This window comes from Carassius gibelio, chromosome A18 (assembly GCF_023724105.1).
Source record: "Carassius gibelio isolate Cgi1373 ecotype wild population from Czech Republic chromosome A18, carGib1.2-hapl.c, whole genome shotgun sequence".
Classification (NCBI taxonomy): domain Eukaryota; kingdom Metazoa; phylum Chordata; class Actinopteri; order Cypriniformes; family Cyprinidae; genus Carassius; species Carassius gibelio.
The window spans coordinates 4,998,750-5,016,782 of NC_068388.1; the positions used below are offsets into that span (position 1 = coordinate 4,998,750).

The window sequence follows — 18,033 nt, forward strand, 5'->3', positions numbered from 1 at the left end:
TTATGCATTTGGCACATACTTTTAACCAAAGCGACATACATTGCATTCAAGGTTTTCAATTCATTCTTTCCCTGGGAATCAAACACATGATCTTGACATTGCTAGTGCCTTGCTCTGCTGTTTGAGAATGAAAATGAACCATAAACAGTCTGTCATCTGGTTAGCGCTGACATGTCTGTGATGCATTACCGTAATATTGCTTACTATATAGAGAAGATAGTATGCAACTTTTGATTTAGCTCGTGTTGGTAATATAAAGAGAAAGTCACTGTCATGCTCTGAGCTGTATCTGTAGTCTGTCAACATACAGTAGGGATGCTTAACTGAAATGGCCACAATAGCACAAAGAAAGAAAGGAAAAACAGCAGTTTTAGCTTCAGATGAACAGTTTCTTCCAGCTCAGTGATTCTATTCATCAGATGCCTCAGGGCAAAACTGCTGATAAGTCTGTTTTTGCTTTTCATATTTTCATGGAGATTTCATCAGGTATTCATCCACCCATCTGTCCATCCAGATGACTTTGTAATAGATCTCCATGTCTTCACTGTATAAGCCAGCTGTGTGAATTGAAAATCCAAATCTGTTTCACCAGCTGGGCTGTTTAAACATCACCAAACTTTGTAATCTTGGAGGGACTCTCTGATAGGCCCTTTGATTTTCAAATGAAAGCACTGACATCTTATTAAACACCTCATCTGTTCCAAAGATGTAAAGTGCAAGATGGAACTATGTTCATTTGGCGTTGTCATTTTTGTAAAATGATTTAAAATGATTTATATTTTACAAAATTGTATATTAATACATAATTTAAATTTAAATTCATTATCTTGTGCAAAGAAACCTTTATATTTATGCATTTGGCAGACGATTTTATCAAAAAGTAACTAATATTGCATTCAAGGTACACATTTATTCAGTTCTTTTTTTGCCTAGTATTGAACCCATGACCTTGGTGTTTCTAGCATCATGCTCTACTGTGAGTTACAGGATAGCGGTTTTATATTATTAATCTTTGATTTTAAAATAGAATGGAATGTAAAAAATAAATAAAGAGTTTCCCAAATTGGTGTGTATATATATATATAATTTTTTTTATTTTTTTTATTTTTTTTATAAATAAAGAATAAACAAAAAAGTAAAGTAAGTATCTGTGTCATTTTAGAGGATGTGTTCGTGCTACGGAAGAAAGATGAGAAACATCCAGAGATCTTTGGTCTGTTTAGCACCACCAGGTGGGTGAGGTCACATGTGTCACAGAACAGACCGATATATACTTACATATTCTCAGTTTATTTTGATTGACAGCTGCCTGGACGCTCATCTGCACCTGTTTTTTCACTCAGTGCTGTGTTTAAAGGATACGCAGTGTGCATGTATAACATGGAAGACATCCGTGCAGCGTTTAATGGGCCTTTTGCACACCGGGAACGGACTGACCACCACTGGAAAGTGTACAACGGCAGGGTCCCCTACCCACGACCTGGATCAGTGAGTAATATTTGCATGTATTTTGGGTCCATCAGTCACTTTGTCTCATCATTTGTTATATCAGAAATCAAAGTGTATCTCTGACACAGTTGTTATTTGGAGGCGCACTTGAGTGAATCTCTCTCATGACAGATGAGTCTATTTTCAGCATGACTGTGCACATCACTATTCTCCTCGAGTGTGTCATGCCAATTCTTTAACGTTAATGCCTGAAGCCGAGCACTTATGGAGGTAATGTGAAATCGAGGTGTTTAAATTGCAGTGGTCTGAATTATAATCATATCTGATTATTGTCCTTCTCTGGCTATTCATCTCCATCTGAAAAAAAAAAAGAGTACGATTGGTTTCCAATAGTTAGTGATGACCTGTTACTGACAGTGATTTTCTCTGTTTTGTTGAGTCTCGTCTCATTTTGAAGAATCAGGGTATATCCATTGTTCACATCTCAGAATTTGTCTCAATTCTTCAATTTCCATGTGTGGTTTTTCTTGGGAAAAGCATATGAAAAAAAGTATGTCTCTGAGAGCTGACCTTTCAAAAGGCAGTCTGGTAGATTTAGTTGTGCACCGCAGGATTTCTGATTAGTCTATTTATGAGGCTTGAAAATATTGATTGTCTAGACTATAAATGGATTAACAAAATTATGAGAAAATTCGGAACATATTCATTTGTGTTGTAAAGACGGACAAAAGTCATATAGGTTTGGAATGACAAAAAGTTTTTTATGTGAACTTTACCTGTAAGAGGGAAGACCAAGAATGATGACTCTCCAGATCAGACATCTCCAAAGTTGGTTTGTGTTCTGCAATGAATGAGTTCGGCAAAGAGGGACATCAATGGTTTCAATAAAATATGAACATATAATCACACTGTTGTTGCATCAAAATGTGAAGTAAACAGGCAGGACACAACAGAAACATAAATTTTCTAGAAAAAAAAAAAAAAAAAAAAAAACCACATCAGTCTCAAAAGAATGAAGTTATCTTGTCTCTGGATTTCAACATCTACAAAAACAAACATTATTTTAGTCTTAGTAAAAATAAAGAGAACTTGATAGAATTCTGAAGTTTACTTGCCCTAAATCGTCTGTCCCTCTCTTCAGAAGAAGCTGAGAACACCTCCTCCTCCTCAGACAGACTGTGACTCCTCACACAAACAGCTTCTGTCTCTTTAACTCTCGGCGCTGACACGATGAAGACACGAGCTCGACAAGTCTGAAATATTACATGCAAAACATACTTTTAACAATTACCACTTCAACAGCCTCAAAATAATTATGCTAGCCTTTACGCAGTGCCGTTTCCTTTAGGAGACTAACGTACATTCAGTTTAACCGCGAAAAATAAGACAAGAAATTAACATGAGTTTAACCTTAACCATCTATTAACACCTCAAAAAGTGCAGATAATGTAAAACATTCACGGACATTATATATTAAAAATACCTCTTCCATTCAGTACTGTTAAATGAGACCTCAGTCCATGTCTGAGGCGAAAACCGCGTCCACTTTAAAAAATATATATATATAACGTTAAGCTCCTTTGTTTCTGCTTTTCATAAAACCTTCCACCTTTCATACAACCGGATAAACAATAAACGATAACTTTAGGTTTTGAATTTTTACTTACCATACGTTCACTCGCTTCTCGCTTCTTTCACGCTGAGAAAATGGTGGCTGTTCGCACTGGAGACGTACGATCTTAACGTGACGTGCGTGCTCTCTTTCCCAACTCAGCACTGCTGGGTTAAAATCGAGACCAATTTTCAACCCAAACTACGCAGCGGTCTCAACCCAGCATTTTTTTAGAGTGTATTCTCAGATCAGGAGGAACAAAATGAAAGACCTGATAGTGTTTGGTGTCATGGCGAACTTTGTTCAACCTGTATTCATATTTACTGATTTTTCTCTCTCACAGTGTGCCAGTAAAATAAATGGAGGCCAGTTTTCCAGTTCAAAGGAGTATCCGGATGAGGTCCTGCGTTTTGTGCGTTCCCATCCCCTCATGTTCCAGGAGGTGCAGCCCATTCACAGGCGGCCCATTCTGTTGGACACTGAAGGAGGACGTAAACTCACACAGCTGGTGGTGGACCGAGTGGAAGCTGAGGACGGACACTACAATGTTCTCTTCATAGGGACTGGTACTCAGTTTTTGTAACTATATTGACTTGTACACTCTGATTTGCAGAGCCATATGGGCTTTATTTAATGATTGTTGCTTTTGTCATGCTTAATATTTGCAGCAGCTTGTTTTTATGTAACAATAACAATAAACTTTTTTCTAGGCCAACTATAGGCTATTGCATTTTTAGAAAATTATCATAATTTCCAGAAAACTACAAAGCAGCACAACTGTTCAACAATGATACATTTATATATATATTATTAGAAATTTTACTTCAGCATTTTATCTTAAATCAGCATAATATAATAATTTCTGAAGGATCATGTGACACTTAAGATTGCAGCAATGCATGCATTGCATCACAGGAATAAATTACATTCTAAAATATATATATATATATATATATATATATATATATATATATATATATATAAAAAACAGTTATTTTATTATATTTTGCTAATGTTTCACAACACTGTCCAATATTTTGCTAATGTTTCACAACACTGTCCAATTACCGTTTTGATGATCACATAAGAGACTTCTTTCAAGAACATTACAAACTTTAATATAAAATGTATTTTATCAGTGCATAATTCAGGTTGTCTTTCTCTTTAACTCAGATGATTCTGTAGTATTAAAATTGATCACAATCTACAACAAAGAAGCCGACACAGTCGAAGAAGTTCTTCTGGAGGAATTGCAGGTTTTCAAGGTCATCAGAAGTCCTTTGGTTGACTTTTAATCTATATATTGAAACCATTTCATTTCCAACAATCTTCACACTAAACACTTTTCTTCTCATTCCAGGTCCCTGTTCCTATAACTGAGATCCTCATCTCTACTAAACGAGTAAGTCTTTGTCAGTTTGTCCTCACAGACACCTGGAGATGGTGGTATTGAGTAAACTTTTCATGCATGAGTTATCACCTTAAAACCATTTGGCAAATTCAGCATTTATAACAAGTCTGATGCTTCAGTTAATTATTAATTCTTGCAGTCATTAGTAAATATTATGAATCAAATATGTGCATCTTTTGTTCTGTGTTATTATTGTAATATATTGAATTATTTAGAATGCACACAAATAATGGGCTATTCAGTAGAATGGTTTTATCTGCGTCATTATGCTAACGTGATGATTTGGAAATAATAGCATTCATCACCTGTAACAAAGCGGCTGACAGCAGTGTTTGTGTCTCCATAGCAACAGCTGTACGTGGGCTCTGAGCTGGGTGTAACACAGGTCCGTGTGCACCAGTGTGGGCTGTACGGTTCAGCCTGCGCCGACTGCTGCCTGGCCAGAGACCCCTACTGTGCGTGGGATGGGTCGACATGTTCCCGGTACTATCCTGCTGGGCTCTATACAAAAAGGTACCAACAATTTAATATAGATATAAAGTGAATATATAGCTTATATTTAGTCAAGTCATATGTATTTGTATAGCACTTTTCATGGGACATACTGTAATGTTCAAAAGCAGCTTTAAAGAAAATAAAGCCTTAAAGAGATGGTTCCCCCAAAAATATAAATTATTTAAAATTGTCACCCCTGAATAGTTCCAAACACACACACACACACACACACACACACACACACACACACACACACACACACACACACACACACACACACACACACACACACACACACATATATATATATATATATATATATATATATATATATATATATATATATATATATATAATTTAATCAATTATTTTGAAATTGTTTAATTAAATCACTCTTAAAACAGTCAGTCATATATCTACATACATATGAAAAGTAGAAATTGCACAACTAGAAAGAGTCCATATTGATAATTTTAAACAATGCATATTTTATTATTTTAAATCTTACACTACTATTTTGTCAAATGTTTTTTAAAGTGTTTAAAATAAATGCAGATTGGTTTTACATGACACTTTGTCATGTAATGCAATAATAATCAGACAAATTTATTTATTTATTATTTTATTTATCTATTCTGTAATTGTCCAAATACTTTTTAGTGCCATTGAATTGAAATGTATTATTATTATTTATTATTATATTTTTATTTATTATTATTATTAGTAGTAGTAGTATATTATTATGAATATGTTATTATTGTTGTTGTTGTTAATAGGTGAATTTATTAGCTACTATTTATAAATATTTATAATAATATGTTATACATTTATTGCTTACAGTACACAATGAGTTCTTGATTGTTTAGGTTTATATAGATTTTAATATTGTCCATGGGTGGCATTTTTTTTCTTTAAACTCCCTATAGTAGGAATCATTACATGATATGCCTCTTAACATTTAAAGCTCTTTGAGTTTTATCAGTTTTGGACTGGTAGTGCATAAAGTATACTGACAGTGCTGAGATGGCAGATTGATTTTATAATAAGAAAAGTTGAGGCATCTTGACATTTGGAAAATCTTATGTACTTTATGTCCATGTCTTGCATCGCAAAATTAGGTTTTTAAAGAATTTCATGATAAAGCAACTTTTTTAAGTCTTCCAGTTTTAGCTTGTGTATGTGCACCGTAATCTTGTTCACTTTCCAACACAGTGTTTCCATTTGTGAGCTCAGTGAACGGAGAGTGTGTGGGTTTTTGTGAGAGCTCTTTTGATGTTTCACTTAGCTGCAGGAAAGTGTGTGCGCTTGTGTGACTGGAGTGTACAGGAGCGAAGGCAGAGTGGGAGTGTTTCCCTAATCCCCACTCAAAGACCTGTCAGCTGTCTCAGTGTGGTCATCAGTTTGAACTTGTTAACGATTGATGCTAACACCTCTCGCCCATATTAATACCCATCACAAGCTCACTTTGTATGCAAAGCCAGACAAGTCACGCACAATCGGCACCAAATGCCTGTCAGAGTCATTACTCAAATAGAACAGACAGTGAATTTCTGTCACCTCCCTGCGCTGTTACACAACTAGGGGGGTAGGATGATATAATGACAACTGCAGGCAGACAGGCGGGTTGTGTCTGGATTATATCAATGCCTAATTTTTCTCTTTTATTCTTTAGGCGCTTCCGACGGCAAGACATCCGCCATGGCAATGCAGTTCAGCAGTGCAATGGGCTTCAGCTTAGTGGTATGTTCTGGCAAGAGCTCGATCAATGGAGGATAGAATAGAGTCTTAGAAGCTTTAGAGGGGAAAAACGAGGCGGATGAGATCTGTGAAAGTTGAAGAGGTCAGAGTACAGTTAATGAGAGTCTCTGGCTCTTTATGCGCAGATGGTGCTTTTACTTTAGCAGACAGACATCACAGTATATTACAATAGAGCATGGCAGTGATGGCCCAATTCCAAAGCGGCCTTTGTTCCGGAAGTATTTTGCCCTTTATTTTTCTCCATAGGCATTGCAGTTTGAATCAAATCTACATCCAACATAAACTCTGATATTAAACATTACAATTAAATTCGATTTTTGGGGAAAAAGTCAAAACGTCTACATTTTTAATGATTGGATTGACATTGTTTATGTTGGAATGAACTAAGAGGTCTAAACTATAATATAACTGTAATATGAATCTGTTTGCCATAACAAAGTCATTGATTATAAGCACAGCATGTTTTATATATTTGGTGGTAAATTATTCAGATGTGTACTGCCATCAAAAGTTTTCGGTCAGTACAATGTTTGCTAATGTTTATTCATAAAAGCACATTTAAAAATAACCAATCTTGAACAAAATGCTGTACAATATTAGAATAACTACACATACACATACAAGTTAAAATATATGGTAACACTTTCTATGAAGCCCGTATTTATAATACATTGTAAGGATATTCTTAATGCATTATAATGAATGCATAATGCATTATAAAAAATAAAATAAAATAAAATAAAAAACGTATAATATGTTGTATCATCTCCAGAATATTCATAATAACAGTTTTAATATATTATAATATTTACTTATTTGTGGTTATAGCTTTTAAGAGTATGATGATTTATAACACAGTGAACACGTTGCATCCACTTTCACTTTTGGATTATACTTCTCATAGTTATAATCAGTGTTGTGGGTAACGCGTTACAAAGTAAGAGTACTCTAATTACTTTTTTCCTGAAATGTGTAACTTAACGCGTTAGTTTCGTGCGTAAGTAATCAGTAACTTCGTTATTTTTTAAAAAAAGTAATCCGTTATTTTAAGGAAAGGAAAATCCCGACTGCAGCCTGCTTTTTGTCAGACAGTAGGCCTAGGTCTACTGTGCCACCTGCGGATGTATCAGCGGAGTCGAAGCTCTGTGATCGTAAAGTCAATGGCTGTGATGCGTCTGTGCCCTGCGCCTGACCCTGTGTGTGTGTGTGTGTGTGTGTGTGTGTGTGTGTGTGTGTGTGTGTGTGTGTGTGTGTGTTTTTTTTTTTTCGAACTCCCGGCAAGATGGCAGAGAGGACAGCGTTTGGTTTATGGAAGTACGCACATTATTTTCAATTTGTCAACGAAAAAGAAAATAACATAATGGTAAAATGCACACTCTGTGACTGTGAGTGACACTTTAATAATAATTAGTTCGGCTATTAAGCGATTTGTCATTTGCCTGTGTGGCAGTGAAGGATTTAATTCGGTCGGTTTGTTATCATTTTTGTTTCACAGGCAGATGTTAATTTCTGTTAGATCGTTGGCTGGCTGGTTGTTCATCATTTCTAAATGGATTTAAATCTGCAAACCTGTTTAAGGTTGTGTTTACAAGTAAGCATACTTGTACTTTGATAACTGCATTATTTAAAGTTAAAGAAAAATCAGGAGTTATCTTGTGGTGCTCATAATATACAGTAGCCTAGGATACCCGGGCTGGGTAGGTGCGAATTTTGATTAATAATATGTTCTGTGATAACAAATAAATAAAACTTAATGTGGAATAGCCTATTGTTGACTGTCTTTCCTGTTATTGTTATCCTGCAGTGTTAATTTAGTCAGATGACTGACGTTATTCATTGTCGGGAGTCACGACTTGTAGGTGCATTTAAAGGGGCCGGGGGCTGTGTCTGTCATGTGTGAGCCGCTGCAAACGGCTTTTAATTTTTGGTAACGCATGAGTACTCTAACGCGTTACTTTTATGAATAGGTAACGCTGTATCATAACTGATTACTTTTAATTGATGGTAACGTTGTAACCTAACTAACTACTTTCCAAAGTAACTATACCCAACACTGGTTATAATGTATTATAAGTCTCATATCTTGCCATTTTTCTGATGCTACTTAAAGCGGTCAAATACCATTTATATGTAGTAATAATAATAATAATAATAATAATAATAATATTTTTTTTCTCTCAAACAGCCATGAGATCAGATATCAGATCAGATGAATGTGTAATATTACACATTTGCTTTGAACTATTTTAATTGTAATGTCAGTTTGATTATTTTGATGGTAACCCTTAGACAGCTGTTGATAAGTAACTCTCCAACTACATGTCAACTAGCAGTCATTAGAGTATTAATATGCTACTGTAAATACATGCTAACACTTAATTTTGATGGTCAACCAACAGATAACCTGACTATAAGTGTCTTTGCAAGTACGTCAACTTATTCTACCATACTAGATTCTACCATTCTTGAGCATATCAATACTCTAATGAGAGTTAGTTGACATGTAGTTACAAAGTGGCTTATACTCGATTGATTAAGGGGACCATCAACATAAAATGTAACCATATAAAACATTGCATTTTTTTTCAGTTTGAGTATTAAACTCACATCAATTAATTAACATTAGCTCCACAGAAACACTCAAATAACACTCAACATCTAACCACTCACGAGCTGTAGTAAGATACTGTGCAGATCTTAAATAAACAATGTCAATATATGATACAGTCCATTATACTGTACATGAAGTAGATTTAATATGGTTTTAATTGTGTGTTATAAATAATCATACTCTTAAACTTATAACATTTATTATGATGTATTATAATTGTTGTTATGATTCTTCATGAGTTGATATAATTAGTTTTTTTTTTTTATAATGCATTATGCATTCATTATCATGCTTTAAGAATACCCTTATAATGTATTATAAATACGGGCTACAAAGAAAGTGTTACCAAATATATTTATGTATAATATACAAATATGTTATGTATCATATATATATATAGAATAAATAATAATAATAAAGACTTTTACATTTTTACAGAGCATTCCTATTTCAAAGAGTTTGTTGCCATTCCACAACTGTACCATTGAGCTCCATTACAAAACATATAATAAAAATCTCTATCGCTTGAATATTAACAGTGTCTGTTCACAAGATGCTTGAGTATTCAGACTGTGTGTTTAGATACCTGCCGGAGTCTCCGCCATGAGCAAAATCTTTAGATTTCTTGCATGTGCGACTGTGTTTACTGAGAGCAATTAAAAATGAACACACAATGCCAGCAGTTGACACAAGTTTGAATTCTGTTGCATCAATGTAGTGGATTAGACTGTTCAGTATGTGGTTGTGTGGGTGTGTTACAGAAGAACAAAGCATCTCAGAAAAGCTTGTATATGGTGTGGAGAACAATAGCACCCTACTGGAGTGCAGACCACGATCACTGCAGGCATCTGTAACATGGTACATTCAACATGGTGCGGACATGGAGGAGGTACAGACACATGCATCTAGAACATACAGACTTTTATTCTTTTAAATGAAATGTATTTTTTGTATTATGTTTTGTTATTTTATATTATATTATAAAACTAACCTAACCTCTAATTTTGGTAATTTTTTTAGAATTATAGAAGGAAAAAATTATAAATTAATTTAATACAAAAGATATATTTTTCCTCCATAATATATAATTGTATAATTACACTACATTACATTACATAACAGTTACCTGATCCCTAACAATAAGATACATTTTATGACCGTGTGTGTGTGTGTGTGTGTGTGTGTGTTATTCCATAATCATAAAAATTAAAACATATTAAGATTTATTTTCATCATATTTAATCAAATAATGTGCAGAGTATTCTTGGATAATATAGAGCTCTTCTCACATGGTCAGCATCAGAAATGATTTCATCACAAGCAATGGTCTGAACTCCTGCTGAGAGATTGCTGTTAAATATAGATTAAAGCTTCATTTTACTATTCTGACAACAGGGAGGCTGGGTAATATAGCCCCCAGCGATTCAGTTCATCTCAAATAGAAAAGAATAATGTCACTCTGACCATCTCTGGGCACCAAGACATCTTGTGAAGGTAAATTAGACTTTAAATAATAAAGAGAGCAACACTATTACAGTTGCTTTAAAAAAGTAACTCAGATATTGTGTTGTACATTTAAAAGTAATGCATTGAAAAATTACTTGAAAAAAGCAATCTGATTATGTAGTTCGGGTAACTTGTAATGTGTTACTCCTCAACACTGCATATGCTTATATCGAAGGAGGCGTCTGAGACTTGGAAAGGAATTTTATGGACCTAGAAACCACCCAGAAAACTCTAGCATCCTAGCAAGCTAAGTACACAAATTCGATAATGTCCTTTGCATGTTGTTTCTCTCCTTCCCTCGCTCAGGTGAAAGGCGATGACCGTGTGATTCAAAGCCCCCACGGCCTGCTGCTCCTTAAATTGGCAAAGGGAGACACAGGAGTCTACGTGTGCCAGTCCACAGAGCACGGCTTTGTCCAGACGGTGGTGCGTGTCACTTTGGAGGTGCTGGATGAGGGCAAAGTGGAGGGTTTGTTGCATATAGGGGAGGAAGGCGATTCTGGACAAAAACCTCAACCCTGCTCCTTCCCCAGCCTGCCCTCCACTCCATCCTCCTCAAAGCTCTGGTACAAGGATTTCATGCAGCTGATCAGCTACAACAACTTCCAGCGGGTGGAGCAGTACTGTGAGAAGGTGTGGTGCGTGTCTGACAGGAAGAGGAAGAAACTCAAGGGAATGGCATCTAAATGGCAGTACACACCTGGGACAGAGCAGCAGGGGAGAGCACGGGCGCCTCGACACATACAGGGACAGTAAAGACTGTCAGATGAGAGAACGAAACTTTTCAACTCATTCTCAGTGCAGATGATCATATATAGACATTTTTATTATAAACAACAACAACAAAAAAGAATAATTCGTATTTTCATTAATTCACAATTCTTAGTCTTACTGTTTGGTAGTCAGTATGCCAGATATTTAAAGTTACACCAAGTCATTTTTTTCATAGTCTTAATAAATGTGTGAAAGCAAAGTGAAACCATTTACACAATGCAATGACACAAATATACTATGTCGCTGTATCATAATTTTTTCCTGATGATTTATACACTCAATCAAAAATTTTGAGTCGTTAAGATTTTTTTCATCATGTGACACCGAAGACTGGAGTAATGGCTGAATAAATTACATTTTAGAATATATTAATTTACATTTAGCATGCATGCCACAAAAGTAGGAAGAGGAGTATGGTAGCATGCTGTTCCAGACATATTTAATTATTATAACTTGGTGTACCTTTAAAATAGAAAGTATTTATAGTACTTAGTACATAGAAAGTATTCTGAGTATTTATACAGGGCTCTTGTGTGACATTTGTCTTGCAAAGAAAATACTAAAGTTGCTTCTACGGGAACATGCAGTGCTACCTGACTGACTGGGCCATTAAAAGACAAGGGGTTCAAAGACCCTCTCAGGATGTGAAAGGCAACATTTCCTCTTGGACAGCTCTGAACAATGACAAATGGCAGAGACCAGCTGTCCTTTTGTCAATGATGTGAGATTTCCTATGAATGACTTTTCCACTGTTGCCAATTCAAGAGTTCCATTCAACTGAAGAAACATTTCCATTTCCATTTCTGTGAGCAGTTACTTGGCTTCAAAAACCCTCCTGAGAGAACTTACGCACACACTAAGTATATTTATCTGTATTTTCAGTATTATATAAATTATTCAAGTTGGTGTAAAATTTGCTAGTGTCTTTTGTAGTGGTTTTAGATGTTCTAATAGTTTTAACTGGACATGAAATACTGCATTTCAGCTGTGTATATAGGTTGATTGTAATGCATTTCTAGTGATCACACCTTCAAACATATATATATATATATATATATATATATATATATATATATATATATATATATATATATATATGTATGTGTATATATATATATATATATATATATATATATATATATATATATATATATATATATATATATATATATATATATATATATATATATATATATATATATATGTACAGTATATATTTTTCTTGGTGAACGTTTTAAGACATGCAATGATATTTTTGCTGTGAACAACTAAATGAGATCCAAATTATCAGGATATTTCAGTGAGGTCAACAGTTTTGCTATGTATTGTGGTGTTTTAAAGTGTGTTAAATCTTTTAATTGCTATGTGTTGTTGTATAATAAATGGCATACATCCACACAGGGTTGAGGTTTAGCTGGTTAGCCTGGCTCTGTTAACCCCTGCAACATTGACCAGTTGTTGCTGAGATGAATGGGCATGCTAATGGACAACTTTCTCCAGGTATCATTGACCTCCTTGTAAAATACAATGCTGGTCAAAAGTTTGGGGTTGGTAAGATTTTTTTATTTTTTTATTTTGAAAGTATAAAGCTGCCTTTATTGCATTAAAATACAGTAAAACAGTTATGTTGTAAAATAGTATAACATTTTCTTTTTTATTTTTTTATTTTTTTTTTTCTTTAGTTTGAATGCATTTAAATAGTAATTTGTTCATATGATGTCAAAGCATCATTGCTCATGTCTTCAGTGTCACATGATCCTTCAGAAATCATGCTAATATGTTGATTTGCTGCTCAAGAAACATTTCCTATTAATATCATTGTTGAAAAGAGTTGTGCTGCTTCATATTTTTGTGGAATCTGTGAATTCAGAATCATTGATGAATAGAAGGTTCAAATGAACAGCATTTATTTGAAATAAGTAAATCTTTTGTAGCATCATTAATGCTTTTATTGTCAATTTTGATCATTTTAACTTTTGTGTCCTTTATTAATTAAATGATTCATTACTTTCCAAAACTAAAATCTTATTTACCCCAAACTTCTGAATTGTATGCAAATTACATTATATAATGTTTTCGTTTGATTGAAACAAGTCCTATATCTTATGTCTTGCTGAAACCCAACTTTGGAGTTCAGGGTGATAATGATGGGAAGAACCATATTGTTTTTGACATGATGGATGGATGTGATTTGTATTCATGGAGATCCATAACATGTTAATATTGGAGTCTGTTCCTCCAGGCATTGCTGTCTGTGACTTTCCACCACATCCATTCTTCTTTTGCTCTTTCTTTTTCTCTTTGCTCACTGCATATGGGCCTCTTAATTAGCGATATGTACGCTGGCCTGCAATGGAAATAATGTGTTTCATTTATGAGCGAGACAGTCATCCGAGTGTGTCGCTGATAACGCCTCACCATAAACACGCTGCAGACCCCGTGCTGATGATTCATTATAATGAAGATTGCTTCCACAGTGCTTCATTTTTTATCACATTTAAAACATTCCAACATAACACTGAGTTCAAGAACCTTTTGCCTGTATTTATATTCTTTACTTAACCCTCTGGAGTCTAAGGGTATTTTTGGGGCCTTGAGAGGTTTTGTCATGTTTTATTGCATTAAAATGACTGAGATTGGTGTGTATCAGTTGTGCTAAACCATTTTGTTATATTTACTGTCAGTTCTTCTATATCTAGCCAAAATCTAAAATAGAATTGCAATGAGTATAGAAAAGATTCCATTGATTTTAAGCAATAGTTCACGGAACATTTTTTCTCGACTTCATGTTGTTCTTAACCCTCTTAAATAGGACTTTCTTATGCTAGTCTTTCTTTTCCAGGCAGTTACATTGTATGAGGGTTACAAGATTAGAAGTAGTGTTGTTTTATATTATTTTTATACTATTTATTTATTTATTAGCCTTTATTTTTATATTTTAATTTTAAAGTTTTAATAAAGTATTTGTAATTTTTATTAGTTTGTTTTTTATCTATATAGATTTAAATTCATTTTAGTTTTAGCAATTTTGTACTTAATTTTACAATTATTTTTCAATTAGTTGCAAAGGCAACATTTCTAATTTTATTTTACGTTCTTTTTGTTTATTTATTTGTTATAATCTAGGCTATTTCTGAAAATAGTTTTATTTGTTTCAGTCAGCAATAGCCCCCCCTAGCACTTTAAGAGGGACGCAAAGGCTCCATAAAAGTAGATGTTCGTAATATTTTACAAATCTTATCAAATTTATGATAATGATTTAAATCATTATGCACTATAAAATATAACTCCCACTTTTAGGAAAGTTCACGTAACAGTTCATGTCCAATTTGTGCATGAATCATGAGTTAAGAGTTGAGTTGACTCTATTTAATTATTATTTTATCCAGTTTACAAAACCAGTATTCCAGGATATGATATGATATATGATAATATATATATATATCCACCTTTCTGTCGAACCCATTTATTCCTGAAGCATTTTTTATTAGATTGTGCCAGTTTTAACTCTGAGAAAGGTTTTTTTATATAGGCTTAGACTTTTTAGCAAAAAAAAAAAAAAAGAGGTGCCAAAGCTGAAAGTTATCTATGAATCATTTCCTGAAGATACATAGAAGTTTTTCTTTCCTGCTGAGCATATCTTTTCATTCTGTTGGTGTAGATTTAGCGTAATTTTAGCCTCTTGAAAGGAAAACGAGTCCCACTCATAAGCAGGGATGTTTGCTCGGTTTCATTTGGAGTGAGTTTTATTGAACTCACAGCCGGCTTCCTGTCTTTAGTTTTACTCACCTCGCCCACAGATATCTTTTTATAAAGGATTCCTGAAAAAGTGTGTGATCGTGGTATGCTTGCAGATGAAAGGCTTCCGTTGACAGTGCAACAACATTTTGTTGAGGTGTCTTATCTCATCTTAACACAGATATCCTCCTAATTGTCCTCATAATAATCCTCAGCATAGTCACCAAACGCCTTTCATTTTAGCTTGTGACCTTTTACTCTTTACCTGTGATTACAAAGAGTGATGAAGCCTTTTAAAGGCAACATGAATTGCTTTTTTCAACCAATTTTGCTTCTGTAATTTTATGTATTTTTCAGGATGTTCATGAGAGCGAAGCTTGAGTTTATCTGTCAGGAAATGATTTGACCATAAAAAGGGCATAAAATACCTTAATAGAGCGATGACAAATGTGAGTATTTCCAAAGTTGTGCTTAAAAAAGCTATACACTCTAAAAAATGGTGGGTTATTTCAACACAGCGTTGGGTCACATATGGACTAACCCAACCATTGGGTAAAATTTTTTTATTAATTTGTTTAACCCAAAAGTTGGGTTAGTCCACTCTCTCGCCTTGTGCACCAAATAACCTAGAGCCAGTCAGGAAATTATGACTAATCTTATGTTTGGATGAACCAATCATTTTAAGATAAAAATGACACCATCAATGCAAAATAGAGGTGGGTAGTAACGAGTTACATTTACTTCGTTACATTTACTTGAGTAATTTTTTAGGGGTAACTAATAATTTTGTAGTATATTTAAAGATGGGTACTTTTACTCTTACTTGAGTAATTTTTTGAGGAAAAATCTGTAGGCCTACTTTTACTTCGTTACTGTGGGCGACGCTGCTCTCCTTACTTTATCTTAATGCAATAAATGTTATAAATGCTTCAGTTTATTCCGAACGCTACGTCTACTTTTCTCTGGGCAGTGGGCAATGAGCGATGCTCATTCGCGAATGATTCATTCTTTTGAGTCAATTCTGTTTAAACGCTTGATCAAACGAGTGAATTAGTTCATGAATCAGTTTGAATGATTCGTTCAGTTCCCTGCCGCACGCAGTGTTGCCAACTTAGCGGATTTGTCGCTAGATTTAGCGACTTTTCAGACCCCCATAGCGACTTTTTTCCAAAAAAGCGACTAGCGACAAATCTAGCGACTTTTTTTGACAGACCTTATTTATTCTCTGAGACTCTCCAGTACTGCCGAACGAGCACAAGCTCTCTCCCCCCCCACCCCCCCAGGCAGCACGCGCACACGCATCTCTATCTGCCCTGTTCAGCGAGCAGAGCAGCACTTTCAGTTAAAACAATATATTCTGTTGCTTCTAACTCTATTTTGCATACAAGTATAGCCGAAATCACAGTACAACCATTGTCTTAATCTTATGTGTATGTGATTTCATTAGACTAGTCTTGAATAGGATTTTAGTGCACAGATTAACATCTTTGAGAGCTGGTATGTTGTCTTAATGCACCGCGTTTCAGTCATTATAATATTAATTCCGTTGTCTGACAACAGAAACATTAAAATATAATAATGAAAAACGTTCTATTTAGAATTTTTGCAGCATTAAAATGCAGTACATGAGCACAGAAAGGGCGAAATAATATGACGCACCTACGTCATGAATATGCTAATTAGCATATGACGTCATCTAGCGACATTTAGCGACTTTTCAGGCAGGGTTTAGCTACTTTCCATTGAAAGAAGTTGGCAACACTGGCCGCACGCGCTGAGCGTCTGAAGCGGTTCACTCAGAGTTGTAACATTTAAGAACATCGGCAGCGTTGAAAACGTGGCTATAGAATTGCACTGAATTGAAAGCAAATCTGCAAAGGCTATTACTGGCTAGCGATGGAGATCTTTATTAGATGAACACCACGTGCGCTGTCTACTGTTCAACAGGTAATACAACAGGTAGCCTAATAACTTGGGCTACATTTGATTACAGTACACGATACCACTGTGACATGTTTGTTGTACGTGTGGCTTATGACAGGGGAGCCAAGTTGAATACAGCTTTTAAAAGACCAAAAATAGGCAATTAAGATTTTATTATTTTTAATACAACTACGGTTACGTTCAGCAAGTCATATCATCAGCTGCTAAATTCAGCTCTGTGATCGCTTGCTGGCGCTGAGCCAGAAATGCGCATTATAAACAATCACACATAATTCTGATGAATGCATTGGCCAATCAAAGGTGTTCAGATGAGTCATCGCTAAAATGCCGGTGCTTCCTTCACTCGCTCGCTGACTGCATACATCTTTCTGACGAATCCTCTCGTCAGAAACAACAAAGTGCTGATGTGTGTACGAATCTGTAAATATGATATTGATTTTACAGTGTTAACAGTTTCAGTGATTTTAATGGGAGTTTCTGAGAGTGACTGAACTCTAGACTGTCAGTGAAAATGATATTTGATAATGTAAATGTTATTTGCTCTCTTTCTGAACAATGAAAGATTAGTAGCAGTTTTCATATCACATTATTTTTTTATTGATTTATTACGAGTGCTGGAAAGAGTTTTGCTGCTTAATATTTTTTGGAACCTGTGACATTTTGTTTATGATTATTTGATGTATAGAAAGATACAATTAAAAGAACAATACTGATAGTAAAGCAACATATTGGAAT

The 18,033-nt window shown here is 34.7% G+C and overlaps 1 protein-coding gene across 1 annotated transcript in view; it reads left to right on the plus strand.

Annotated features, from left to right (window-relative positions):
- LOC127933897 (semaphorin-3E-like) overlaps positions 1–12,670 on the plus strand; it is a 41,395-nt gene extending 28,725 nt beyond the window's left edge. The window contains exons 9-17 of the mRNA XM_052531006.1: positions 1,163–1,232; positions 1,344–1,488; positions 3,405–3,627; positions 4,235–4,326; positions 4,422–4,463; positions 4,819–4,985; positions 6,640–6,707; positions 10,098–10,225; positions 11,149–12,670. Of these exons, the coding sequence (XP_052386966.1) occupies positions 1,163–1,232; positions 1,344–1,488; positions 3,405–3,627; positions 4,235–4,326; positions 4,422–4,463; positions 4,819–4,985; positions 6,640–6,707; positions 10,098–10,225; positions 11,149–11,598 (1,385 nt within the window). The 3' untranslated portion in view covers positions 11,599–12,670. The remainder of the gene's footprint in view (positions 1–1,162; positions 1,233–1,343; positions 1,489–3,404; positions 3,628–4,234; positions 4,327–4,421; positions 4,464–4,818; positions 4,986–6,639; positions 6,708–10,097; positions 10,226–11,148) is intronic.
- Positions 12,671–18,033: the final 5,363 nt, after the last annotated feature.